Genomic DNA, 13,516 nt, shown 5'->3' on the forward strand with positions numbered 1-13,516 from the left:
CATTTGAACCTTTCATCAAAATCCCTCCATTTGTGTTTTTTTTGCTTAATACCACACGACCACATGGTGCTGTTTGGTTGCCCAGCTAAAGCTAACATTCTGTTTTAATGTTGTTTATAGCAACTCTTTGATTATATAATTTGACATTCATTCACTGCCAGATTAAAATGTGAATGTCTTAATTGAAAGATTAAACGTTTCCAATAATGCATTTTAGGGTTACAAATTGGAATTGGTCTTATCTGTTTGGTGAAGTGCTTTGAAAGGTGAAAAAAAAGCAGGGAAATGGGATTAAAAGATCTGCCACGATCCAATAAACCAGTGAAACAGACTTGAAGGGCTAACTGGCTTCTTCCCTTCATCTAATCAAGAAAAGCCCTGAAAGACTCTCATTGTTACCTTCTTCAATGCTCTTCTCCAGCCTTGTTGTGTGGTGTATTAAAAGGGATAATTTACTGTATTCACAAATTAATTTGTAAATAATGAATCCTGTAAGTACCTGGTTATGCATCAGGCCCGAACCTCAGGAAGTCCCCTTGGGCGTTGTTATTCTGCCATGTACCAGGAGTCCCAGATGGACACAATCCAACTTCTATCGAGAGGTTAGTTTTTTATATTTTGGTTTCGATAAGGTCAGAGCTCTCTACTTCAGGTAAATCTGCTGTTGTCTTAAATTGGCACCTGATCTTGAGGTCTACATTGAATGTTGTAGATCCTTCCTAGTCATCGATGCCAACAACAACAACATCTTGCATTTATATAGATGGGGAAAGAAGGGACAAGGCAGAGGGATAGAGGAAGAGTGTTCCAGAGTTTTGGGGCGCAGTGACTGAAAGTTCTGCCGCCAATGGTGGAACGGAGGGCATGAGGGACATGCAGAAGGCCAAGCCGGTCGAGCATGGGTTGTGGTTGGGGGTTGAGCAGGTTGGAGAGGTAGGGAGGTTCCGGGACATCAAAGGATTTGAAAACAAGTGTGAGGATCTTGAAACCGATCCGTTCGTAGATAGGGAGCCAGTGGAACCTGGCTAGAACTGGTGTGATGGAGGTACAGAGTTTAGTCCGAGTGAGTATGCGGGCGGCAGAGTTTTGGATCACCTGGATCCTGTGCATGATGGAGCTGGGGAGACTGGTAAAGAGGCCGTTTCAAAACTCACAACCTGTTCTTGTGAAGAGCTTTTCAAACTCAACAGTGTAGATCTTCACAGACCAGAAAATTCCCTAGACAGCAATGGCCTCCCTTAATGCTTCCACAGAGAGATGTTAAATTCTTCTTGCTCAAACAACCACAAGCCTAAATACACTGTCTGTCTGGCAAGCTTCCTGCAGCTTGCCCAGCCCAGGCCGTCTTGCCAATCAGGGCTATAGTTTACATGATAGTTTACGTTAACAGGAGCTGAGCGGGAAGAATCCTTACTTCCAGTAACTGTCTGCCCCTCCTTATCCTGCCAATGAGCCAGACTGACTGGTATGTCAACAGCAGTGCCCTGGAGTACTGCAGACCCGCCTCGTTTAGGAACCAGACTATCCAGATCACTGCAGAGGAAGGGAGGCCATTCCTGTCTAGGGAATTTTCTGGTCTGTGAAGATCTACACTGTTGAGTTTGAAAAGCTCTTCACAAGAACAGGTTGTGAGTTTTGAAACGGCCTCTTTACCAGTCTCCCCAGCTCCATCATGCACAGGATCCAGGTGATCCAAAACTCTGCCGCCCGCATACTCACTCGGACTAAACTCTGTACCTCCATCACACCAGTTCTAGCCAGGCTCCACTGGCTCCCTATCTCCGAACCTGGCAAATTACCATGTGGACTGCTCAGCTCCAAAGAGACCCTGCTTACCTCTCCTTGCCTCCTGGGAAACCCGACTTATCTCTCTCTCCCCCACCCCCTCCAGGAGATCCCACTTACCTCCCCAAGGAAGATAAGGACAAATTGGTCATTTGACAACTCACATGTGCAGAGAGGGTTGGGGAAGGGAAAGATGATTGAAAATATGGCTATTCAGGTATGTTTTGAGACGTGCCTTGCCAAGAGGGGAAGGAGGGAGCAAGTCAGGGGGGGCTCTGAGATGGAATTCCAGAGAGTGGGAGCAGGGATAAGGTGTTTCACTGTATATTGCAGCCACTAATTTGCACACAGTGATATGCTACGAACAGTCATGAAGTGAATGACCAATTTTATCTGGGGGATTGCTGTCCAGGACACCTTTTCGAGCAGTACCATGGGATCTTTAACCTGAACAGCCAGGTAGAACCTTGATTGAACATCTCATTCGAAGGACATACATCGGATTCAAATATATGAAGATTAACCAAGTGTACACTCCTCCAAACAGGCACATGGAATATTGTACCTTGCTCAAATTATGTGCTTTGCAAGAAGAGATGAAATTGTGCAAACCAAAAATTGTGCAAAACGGCCCTAGCTGGACGAATAAACTGTTTAAGTACGAACTAATCTCAACAGCAACATAAAACGTACCACAAAGTTTTTTTTAAAAAAAAGTCCACATTGTTCCATCTGTGAAATTCAGGGTCATTAAGTAACAATGAGAAGAACTGTTTGCAGTGTGAACTAAAATGAGATTTGAACAGAATGGATGCCACCCATGATGCTAATCGTTTCTACAGAACTAACATCATGCCAAACAGCAAATAATGTGCACTTTGAGACTAGCATCCTGCTGTCTGGCCTGTTGCAGACATCTGCGTCTCTATTTGTGATGCTGAAATACTCCCCGGCTGATTCTAAAATGTGTGAAATTATACATTTTTTGAAGAAATGTACAATTGAATATAGCTTGGGGGTCGGCCAGAGAAATCTTTCCTCTGTAAGTGTTTTTCTTGTGTTCTAAACATTTCCTGTCCTTTATCTGTCTTTTATTCTTCATCTCTTTGCCCCTTTTCTTTCTATTTTCCTTTTCTTCATTTATTTCTACTCTGGTCAACAAAATTTGGCTGTTCTCCATGTCATTTTCTTTTCTATCAGCATTAAGTGTTAAAAGACCAGCGTGTCCTGGGGGAGAGGCACTCAATCCCCACTTTGTCGGCAGTGATCCTCAAAGAATTATACAGCACAGAAGGAGGCCATTCAGCCCATCGTGCCTGTACCGCTTTTTTGAAAAAGCTACCCAATCATCCCACTCCCCAACTCTTTCCCCTTAGTCTTGCAATTTTTTTTCTTTTCAAGTAAATATCCAGTTCCCTTTTTTAAGTTATTATCGAATCTGCTTCCACCACCCTTTAAGGTAGTGCATTCCAGATCATAATACAACAACAACAACATTACATTTGTATAGCGCTTTTCACGTTGGGAGGACGTCCCAAGGCGATGGACAGACAGAATTACGGACCTGAGCTGAAGGTTGGGGTGGGGGAGGGGGTGGCAGTGGGGAAGTAGGAAGATCGAAAGCACGGGTCAAAGAGGAAGGTCTTGATGTGGGTCTTGAAGGTGGTGAGGGAGGGGGCAAGACGGAGGGACTGCGGGATGGAGTTCCAGAGAGTGGGGACCGAGTGGCGGAAGGCCCACCCACCGATAGTGGGGCGAGCAAGGCGGAGGTCGTGAAGCAGGCCGGAGCCCGCTGAGCGGAGAGAGCGAACAGGGTGGTAGGGGTTTAGGAGGTTGGAGAGGTAATAATAATTACGTTAAAAAAAAACTCCTCTCCCTTTTATTCTTTTGTCCATCATCTTAAATCTGTGTTCTCTGGTTACCAAACCACCCGCTATTGAAAACAGTTTCTACTTGTTTATTCTATCAAAACCCCTCAGAATTTTGAACTTTATTAATCTCCACTCAACCTTCTCTGCTCTAAGGAGAACAATCCCAGCTTCTCTAGTCTCGCCACATAACTGAAGTCCCTCATCTCTCATTAAGGCCATTTTCACAAGTTCTTGTTTCAGCTTCTGTCTTGCCCACATTCTTCAGATTGCTGTAAAAACAAACTCATGGAGAAGTTTTTTTTTGCTTTCAGACCCTTTGTCTGCCTCGACCTGTTTTTTTCAGTGTGAGTCAGTGCACAGTTGTTCCACATTACAGATGCTGTTCCACGTTATAGGCTGCCAAATTCTCTTAAGCACTGTGATGGGTTTTTGCACGAGTCAGACACCTGGCTGTCCAAAAATAAAAGCAAGTAGTGACAGCGTAAAACAGGGTGGTCCAACTGGCAGGCCACATCTGGTCAGTGGGCTGATTTCATCTGGCCCCTTCCTTCCATTTCTGTTTGGCCCACTCCCTCCCTCCAGAACCCCTAAATGTTATGTTATGTTTCTGGAATGGAAACACAAAAAATATTGCTTTCATGGCTCTCAGACATTTCTCAAATAGGGCATCCGGCCCTCAGCAGCCAAAAGGTTGGACCAACATAGAACTATAGAAGATTCCAACCTAGAGTTTGTTCAGAGGTTTGTTATTACTTGCTACTCACCTGGCCTCCAAATAGCACAGACCCTTTATGTTGCAGTTCAGTCTAGTGATGCAATTTAGCAACACATACACATTGTGCGTTGAATTTTTGGTTTCAGGATGTTTAACGGCCATTATTTAATTACTTGCTTCCAACTTATGGAGCAGGAGGTAATTATAATAGTTTCGGAAAGTATTAGTGTAGATCAATGAAAACCAAGATTTGGGGATCCCAAAGTGTGTGTTGGACAACAGCTGGAGTCTAACCAGCTAATAATTGGATTAGGTGGGCACAGAGGCTATTTATGAGAAAGGTGAAGCTGTTTGCCTGCCTGTCTGCTTTTAAAACCTATCATTTCTACAGGTTTTATTGCACAGGGGTGTGGTAGCATAAATTTGTGTCCTTGGCCAGAAATCAAACTCTGATCTGTGATCGGGACCAAAGGTGTGTGCCTTCCTGCGGTTAAAGCTGAATTGCCCTTGATATAGAATTGTTAGTTGCACTAGCAATACAGTATCCAGGGGGAGCAGTTGGTTGGTTGTGGCTATGGGTGTGGGTGTTTGTGTGCTTTGCCCAGTGACTATTGCAGAAAGTTTTCTAATCATTTGGCATCGGGGAAGCCTTTCTGTAACAAAATAATTCCTAGAAGCCACTGCAAACAATGATTTTCTAACTGAAATCTCATCACCATTGAGTGATATTAAAGAATGGCTTTACTGAAGCGTAAAAGGACAGCTTTCGTATGGTTCAGAAGTTTCTAACAGATGGAACCAGGAACTACAGCTGCCACAGTGTGCAAGGTGCACTAATCTCTGTAAAGCTAAGGTGAACCTGGCCTGGATATCAGTGACTCAGGCTCTGACATTAGTTTTGTACTTGATGACTCAGTGTTGTATGTTGCCATGCCAATGAGCAGCAGGATGTGGATTACGTGCTTGAAAAGCTTTGAGCAGATGGATAAGGCGGCAGAGGCCTGAAGATCGATCACCTGCCCATATGTAAAGACAGCTGTGGGCAAGACAGGAGTGGAGGGCACTAAGGGGAGGGAAGAGAGAAAGCGAAACAGTGCAGAGCAACTTCAAATGTTTCCTCCTTTACAAATTGACTGAACGGAAGTCAGAATCTTGTGAACCTATTGCTCCAAAGATTTGTTTAGATCAGTATTTATTTATAAAGTGGAGGTGGATTTGAATTGTAAGAAAATGTTAAGTTTGGCTGGGAACTATGGTTTCAACTGATGCAGTTATCTCTGGTCTTTCCAAACCCTGGTCGGTTGGAAGCAATGACTAGTAGAGAAATGCATACAAGCTACAGTTGTACTCCTCAGCGTGAGGTTGTCAGTTTAACACGCTGAGTAAAGAAAACTCCTAAAGGTCAGTTTGCTTTCATGCCCAACAAGTGCACAAACAATGGGTGTGTATTGTTAAATGCTTTAAAGAATGTTGAAAGAATGAAGATTAGTGTGCCAGAGCGCGATATAGAATAAAGTGCAGTAGTAGAAGTGCCTAAGCAATATGGTGTTGCCGTGTAATGTAGTGAGTCCGAAGAGATCCTACATTTGATTTTTGTACCTTCGCAATTCGTCAATGTCTCAAACCACTTCTCAGGAAATACTGTAAACCCGGCAGCCAATTTAAGCACATCACTTCTCAGGAAATACTGTAAACGCAAACAGCCATGAAAAGTATAAGCAATTTTATCCGGAGAATTGTCAGCCAGGACATCAGGAGCAACTCCTGTCTCTTAAAAATGGTTCCCTGAGATCTTGAACGTCCACCTGAACAGGGCCTCAGTTTAACATCTCATCTGAAGGATGGAAAGCAGGAAAAGAAAGTAGCTCTAAAGATTTTAAGGCACATAAAATCAGAAGTACAATTCTTAAACTGGATTTGATAATATTGTTTCAAAATCCTTTTGTAATAAGGTTAACTTCCGTCTCCCGTGGTCATCTGAGGTCAGGTAGTTTTGCAGACAACAGTAACCTGGAATTGATCCTAGCAAGAAAGAATCGCGGCAACTTCAGAACTTTTAATGCAGTGTTGCCATTTTATTAGATTTTACACTGGTGCTTTCTGTCATTGCAAACGTTTGCATGCAAAGTTAACCGTTGTTGACCGAGTTAGTATTACTGGGGCGTGTACTATTAAAGGGAAATGTTATGAGTCCCCATTGACACCCAGGTAAAACTACTATGAGGCTTTTGGTGATCCACCAGCCACCGTGGTCAGATGAGTGACCTGTCCTTGTTGCTGTGATATCCGCATCCTGCCTGTTACGCCAACTAATTGTTTAAAACTTTACTGCCTTTTTTTTGTGAAGTGAACACAGATTTGAGTTTCGAGAAAAGGTTGAGTATTCAGTAGTTGAGCTGCCTGGGTGCCACTTTCTATTATGTCTTTGGGGGAGTGAGTGGGGGTGGGGGGGTGGGGTAGGGGCGGGGGGCAGAGGGAGAGAAAAAAAAATGAGCTGTGAATAAAGTTTTGTGCTTTTTGTTATAAATGAGTGGTTTCCTCCTTTTCTCTCAAGAGTAAAAGTTAGAGAAAGAATGTTGAAAGTGGATACACTTCGGAGAAGCCCTGAAATAGTCAAAGACCTGACCCCTGGACGATCTCATTATATCTCTGGCCAGTCGGAACCTCCAACTGCTGAGAGAGTTGGTAAGTCCAGTGCAGTCCACCAGCCAGTCTTTATCCAGCCATCTGATCCAGCTGCCTGTGCCAAGGCAATAACAAAAGAGCCCAAAAGCAGCCTGGTTAGTAATTGTGTTCCAGGCAGTATGAACCTTTCGACAAAAGCTGAGGAGGCGAGCGAGACCACGTTTGGAGGAAGAGCTGTTTACAGTCCTGATTCGAAGCTGGCTGAATCTGGCAGAGCTAAGAACTTACTGAAGAGCCGTAAGGCAGTCTTGCCATCTCAAGTTCGGAAGCAGGAAAAGAGCCTCGAAGAACATTTCTCAGACAAGCGATCATTGCGTTCCCACCTGGGCAAAGCAGGTGAAGGTGAGGGGGCACTTTTACAAACGCTTCCCGTCTACAAAGCGAGGGTCCCTGTGCAGGAGCACTCCAAACAACTCAAATCTCATTTCCAGTCTGATGTGAGCAGGTACAAACCTGTGAATACTAACCAAAGGAGTGAGACAGTCCTGTTTATTCAGAAAGATCCTGGGGTACATACCCACACTGACCCTGGGAGAGGAAGAGATCAAACCAGTGAAGCATGTGTTGAACAGCACAAACCGAAAGCATCTGAGCGTTTCGAAGCACCAAAGGGGGAAATCCTAAAGAGGGGAGAGTTAGACCAGCGCATCGATGTGGATGAGTTTGATGGAGATCCTGGAGCAGTCGACACGAGAGTGTCTGTTGCTAAACTTCGAAGCGTTTACCTGGAGACGGCCAATGGCAGCAGAAGCCAGGAGCTGTAGGTGGTACTTTGAATGCTGACTTTTTCACTCGACTTTTGGGCAGTTGCACTGACATGTCAGTTTAGACGGAAATCGAAGCTGCAAGACACTTAAGCTTCAGCTCGCAGGCTTTTATAGCGAATAGTCGTCTGAAAAATTAATACTGCCATTTGCTTCTTGCTGGCCTGTGCAAGTTGTGGTGCTGTGTGGTTGCTACATTTGCTGACTACCATGCATGGTATAAAGCATGTGGTGTGATGTCTTTTGAGGAATTATTTCTGTCGGGGTCTTTTATAATTTTCTTCCTTTCTCTCCCTCTATGCTATGCACTTTCTTTCTTTCTTCCGCTAAAAGTGAAGCTAATGTTGACTTGGTGACATCGGGTCTTGATTTGGCTGCACCCGCTGAGAAGGAGAAAGTCCACCGTAGGCCAAAACGTTACATTTCCTTTGGTGAGAATAGGAAGACTTCTGAGAGGTTTAGAACGCAACCTATAACCATAGCAGAACGACAGGAGACCAATAGGTACGCTCTGGTGTGTGCACAAAAANTAACCTTTACTGCCGCGGTGTGCAATAACACATGTTTGAGAGTTCCTGCAACCTTCTGAAGAAATCCCATGGGGTTGGCTCTTGTGGGGTAGAGACTATGAAGCACGCGTTTTATGCACTTGACTTCTTGACCTCATTCCACAACTCTGGCTGTTAATTCTGAGATAGCCGAGAAAATTGGCTGAGGTAAGAGGTGGGGGAAGGTATGTGTGCAAAACTTGGTCTCGGCCCCAGTTGGAGAAAACCTCTGAATGTTTTTTCTAACTTTATACTCCTTTAAATTATTGTGCATCATTAAACTATGGTGAAATGGAAATCCATAATTCTTGCATGCCGGTAAAGAAAATATTTAACAAAGTCCACCGATTCTGAGGTTTTTTGTTCTGCAATACGTAGACCTTGTGGCATTCAAGCAAATTGCCCAAAATTGCATTTGGACTACGTGAAGTTTAACATAATGGCAATAAACTGGAAAACGATTAGAGGGAATGTGCTCTGTAGATGTATTGCATGGAAACTCCACAGCAAAATGGTAACACTGAAGTAGTTAAGTGCTTCAAAAAAAAGTGGAAAACAACCTTAAGGTCTTGGCAGTTTTGCTCTTTAAATAACTTCATCCATAAACCGCAGGCTTGCATTGTGATGTTTTTCATTGCTCTGGAATGCTGTTCCTATGTTGTATCTTTGGGTGATGAGATGGGGGCAATTTTCATGGAACTAATTTTCCAATTTTTGTTTTCTAGGTCAGGGCTGGACTCACAGATAGTGGCTGCTGAAGGCAAGTATTGTCTCCTTGTTCTTATTCACTTTATGTATCTTGGCATTGAAAGCCAGCAACGTTTACCTGGCTTTTGATTGTTAAATAATGGAGAACTTTGAAAGGCTACAAGGTACACAAGGCTGTGTATATATAAAGTATATAGACAGATGTAGACCACCGTTTTTGTGCAAACGTGTTGGAGATTGAAACCACCTATTCATGTTGGAGGGGACTCATTCACCCCAATTGGCAGATAATCAAGGGATATTTAAAACTGTTAGCACTCTTTCAAATAATAACTGCAAGAATACCATTTCCTAAATATGGATTATTGTAAGACAACATAATAATAAGAATCCTTGTATTTGATATAGCACCTCATCACGTCTTCGAGACGTCTCAAAGCGCTTCACAGAATAGACTGTAAAGTGAATTGACTGTTGAAAAGTGAATTGAAAATGCAGTTGAAGAGATGGATCTAAAGGTGGAGTTAGACCACATCACAGAAATGTATTTCCGAAATGGCAATTTTAAGTAAATTGCACCTCACCATTCAATTTCAGAAATGATACACTTAGAGGCTTTGATGCACAGTATAAGCATACATTGAAACCTGTGCTTCTATACAGCACAAAAAAAACTATTTCATGTCAGTAGCCTGGTCTCTCTTCTTTTTCACCTTTAAATGCATCTTACATAGTGATTTTTGTGCAGGACCGTGATTTCATTGCTTGTAGGCATTTAAAATATTATGTCACTAAATGTTTAAGCCGCCACTACTGAAATCAAACATTGTATTTACAATATTAATAATATCTCGGGAATGTTTTCTTGATCTTTGTTCAGTGATCTTGTGAAAAATCTAGCGAATTGGATGCGGACTAAAAATTATTGTATGTCAGTTTTACAAAAAACACGTTAGCACCATTCAAAATCATGCATTGAAATCTGTAATTCAACAAGGGAAAAACTAGAATCTAAAATTCTCTCAACTGTAAAGCTTGTCTGACTAAAGCTACAAACTGTTAGCTAACAATAGTTTCAATTGTGTGCTAACTCCTTTGTTTGAAAGTCCCACTGATTGACTCTCCATTTCCCTTGATGAATGAGTTTAACTGAAAACGTCACCCACATCTCTTTGCAAATGAACTGGGATTTCTTGCCCTGCTCTGCGTGACTGTGCTGCAGTTCAGGCTTCTTATTTTATGCAAACAAAAAGCATTGAAACAAACCCTTTGTTCCCTTCTGCAGGAGATGAAGAGAAGTTGGATGAAAGAGCAAAAATGAGCGTGTCTGCAAAGAGGTCACTTTTCCGTGTACGTAACTTGTTTTTATTTGGCATATAATAACCTACAAATGAGACTTGAGTAACTTCTGTGTTTTGTGTATATTGTATGATGTGATGCAAAGTTGCGTTTTGAAGTTCTGAGAGTTTTCCCCGCTTGTGATTTTTATTTTGTAGAAGAGATTGTGATGACCTTTCTTGTTTTTTTCCCTCCCAAATATCTGGTTAGATTTACTGCTGAAAAGACTTTCTGAAAAGTTACTCCCCCTCACACCCCCCACCCACTCTCTAACCCCTATGATTGTGATTTAACTCTGCACCTACTTTTGCCGTCACTAGGAGATGGAAAAGGCAACCCTGGCCACCAAACCCCGTTCGAAGAATTCAGCCGTGGAGAGACGATTACGGCGGATGCAGGATCGGTTCCATACCCAACCCATCACGACCGAAGAAGTAGTTATTGCGTCCAGGTACGTGTGAAAAACGGCTGGCTGTCACCTCAAAGTCAGTGCAACCATCTTGTGTAGTCTGTCCCAGTGGACAAACCTGCGTTTCCTAAAGCTGATGTACATTAGTGCGCTGGAGGAAGCAGTAGGTGTGGTTTCAGGGCTTCCTGCTGGGAAAGTATTGAAGGAGGGAGTTTTGACGGGAAATATTTATAGCCTCAGATGCTGCAGGCAGCCTTAATTACAGCTGATCTCGCTCGCAGTAAACAAAGCAGCTTAGCTTGGCTCTTTTGCCTGAGGGTTTCTGTGTTTTCTCAGTTTCAAACAAATCAGTATTTTGTCTCAACTCCTGAGTCCTTGATCTGAATGGGTTAATATTTAAATCCCTTTTAATATTCAAAATATTTTACCCTAACACAAGATCTCTGATAGTTTGGATGAGAAAGGCCCTTCGTTCCTGAAAAACAGCCGTACCATCTCTCTGTTATAGTGTACAACTGTTGGCTAAAATTAAGCCAGTTTCCTCTTATTTAGCCACCCTTCCTGATAACTTGTTCCAGCTCCTGATAAAGAAATACTTTCCGAAATTTATCCTAAAGTTGTTCACAACCCTGAACCTGTGACATTTAATTTTAAAGCCAGTGGTTAGAGCCTGCAACCAGTCATTGCAATGAGTAATGTTAATGCATCATTTTCTCCCATTCGTATACTACCCATTGAACTGTAGGCTTTCCATGACATTTTGCCAGTGCTGCTATGTGCCCACGTAGCTGGGCGTTCCCCTTGAGTGTTGTCCAACTAATCTCCCTGGGAGGGAAACTTTGCACCTTAGACTCAGGTGTTTAGAAAGGGCAGAACCCGCCCTCCGTCTAAGACAAACTAGTAGGAATCAAAAATATCTGTCTGAATAATCCCTTGTTATACCATGTGGCTTCTCCTTACAGTGGAATATGAGTTTGTTTGGTTGCCCACTGGATTAATTGCATGCCACAGTGCAGAGTAACTGACATCTGCCCACGTCAGGGTGATGCATGGAAAAGCAAGCTTGCTGAAGACCAGAGAAAAATTGCCTTAAAACTATATGAAGGATAAAGTCCATTACAGGACGTTTAAATCTATCTATTTTCACTTAACTGCATGTAAGCTCCCAGAATACTCTTGAGGGCTACAGAAACCCAGAGGTGCACTTGGTTACTTTAAACTCAAACCTAAAATGAAAGAAGAAAATTGGAATTGAAAGGATTAGTTGAGGTACAGATCAGCCATGATCTAATTAAATGGCAGAACAGCCTCGAAGGGCTGAACGGCCTCCTTCTGTTCCTATGTTCCTATGTAAATTACTTACTGAAGAAAATCGGAATATTGAACCTTGTGTGTTTTATTGAAAACTGTAAACAAAGACCAAATCATGGTAACGGTTTGCTTTGCTTTAGGTTCATGTAGAGTTATTAAAATAATGTTCAATGATCCAACATAGACTGAATGGAAAATATGAGTGGAATCTTTATTCACCAAATACCGTCTTTAAACCAATCCCACTGGATCAGAACTTCATGACTTGACATTCAGTCCATCACATGCCTTTCCCTTCCTGCTTCCCCCATGACAGTCAACTTTGTTTATTGCCCTTTTTGTGAGTTGCAAGTGTTGTTGAGTGTGGTCTGGTAAAATACAAGGTGACTGTTTATATAGCAGGGTCATGTCAACCTGCTAACACAGCCTTTGAGGTGTTGTTATCTTTCATGTACAGCGCACAACACATTTCAGTAATGTGCACTGGACGCTGGTTAGTGAGTTAATGCACCCTGGGTAAAACTTGTTCCTCCCCATCCACCTCCCCCAGTGAGATTTGTTTAAAGGCAATTATCGTGGTGTCTGGGGAATATCTTTCAAAGACTGAGGATTATTAGACCCAAACCGAGTACTTTTTCTAAGTTATTCTATGTCTTTCTGAACAATTTCTGGCTTGTTCTTGTAAACGTGCTTTTCTGCTTGATTCTCTTCTTTTCTCCTCTACATGCCTTGCTGGCTTTCATTCCTCCAGTGAACCCACCCCTGTCTCTCCTACGGTGACTGTCCACACAGTCATGGCGAGAACCAGTAGCCCCACTGTAGTAAACTCCAATTTGCCGCCAATCAGGTATTTTTGCATTCTGCATGCCCTGTTTAGTGTACACCTCTTGTTAATTAAATGCTGCAATTCACCTGGCTCCAACGCTTAGGGTTCTGTTCAAAACTTAAACCTTTATCTTTCAATCTTGCTTCCTTAGTAAGAAGTAACTTTATTTTGCAAATATTGAGCATTTTGATACCGAATGTCTTATGTACAAAGTCTGTTAGAACATGTTGCCTTGTGTTCTCTTATGTGAGGCAAAAATAATAATAATAATCCTTGCATTTTTGCATTTGATATAGCATCTTTCCTGTCCAGAGAGATGTCAAAGCGCTTCACTGGATTTTCTGTAAAATCCAGTGACTTTGTGTTTGCAGGCAGCTGAGCCAGGCTGATGATAAGTGGAAGTGATCAATACATTTTTAACATAACTGTGTGGGTGGTTAATGCATCCATCAAATCTTCAGTTATTTGCCAGAGTGACTTGAAGTAATTTGTCCAGTTGTGGTTTATAATGCAGCTGCTGAGGTTCGAGTTAAGGAAACAAGTTTGAATGTAAATG

The 13,516-nt window shown here is 42.5% G+C and overlaps 1 protein-coding gene across 11 annotated transcripts in view; it reads left to right on the forward strand.

Annotated features, from left to right (window-relative positions):
• The window catches only part of svila (supervillin a), a 109,779-nt gene that overhangs the window by 28,836 nt on the left and 67,427 nt on the right, over positions 1-13,516 (forward strand). For 6 of the 11 annotated variants that reach the window (XM_007905428.2, XM_007905429.2, XM_007905430.2 and 3 more), the window contains 6 exons: positions 6,926-7,816; positions 8,154-8,324; positions 9,094-9,128; positions 10,362-10,426; positions 10,735-10,865; positions 12,886-12,981. In XM_007905428.2, the coding sequence (XP_007903619.2) occupies positions 6,926-7,816; positions 8,154-8,324; positions 9,094-9,128; positions 10,362-10,426; positions 10,735-10,865; positions 12,886-12,981 (1,389 nt within the window). The remainder of the gene's footprint in view (positions 1-6,925; positions 7,817-8,153; positions 8,325-9,093; positions 9,129-10,361; positions 10,427-10,734; positions 10,866-12,885; positions 12,982-13,516) is intronic. The other 5 variants (XM_007905432.2, XM_007905438.2, XM_007905436.2 and 2 more) reach the window with 3 other exon arrangements.

Source organism: Callorhinchus milii, unplaced genomic scaffold (genome assembly GCF_018977255.1).
Source record: "Callorhinchus milii isolate IMCB2004 unplaced genomic scaffold, IMCB_Cmil_1.0 Scaffold2, whole genome shotgun sequence".
NCBI classification, from domain to species: Eukaryota; Metazoa; Chordata; class Chondrichthyes; order Chimaeriformes; family Callorhinchidae; genus Callorhinchus; species Callorhinchus milii.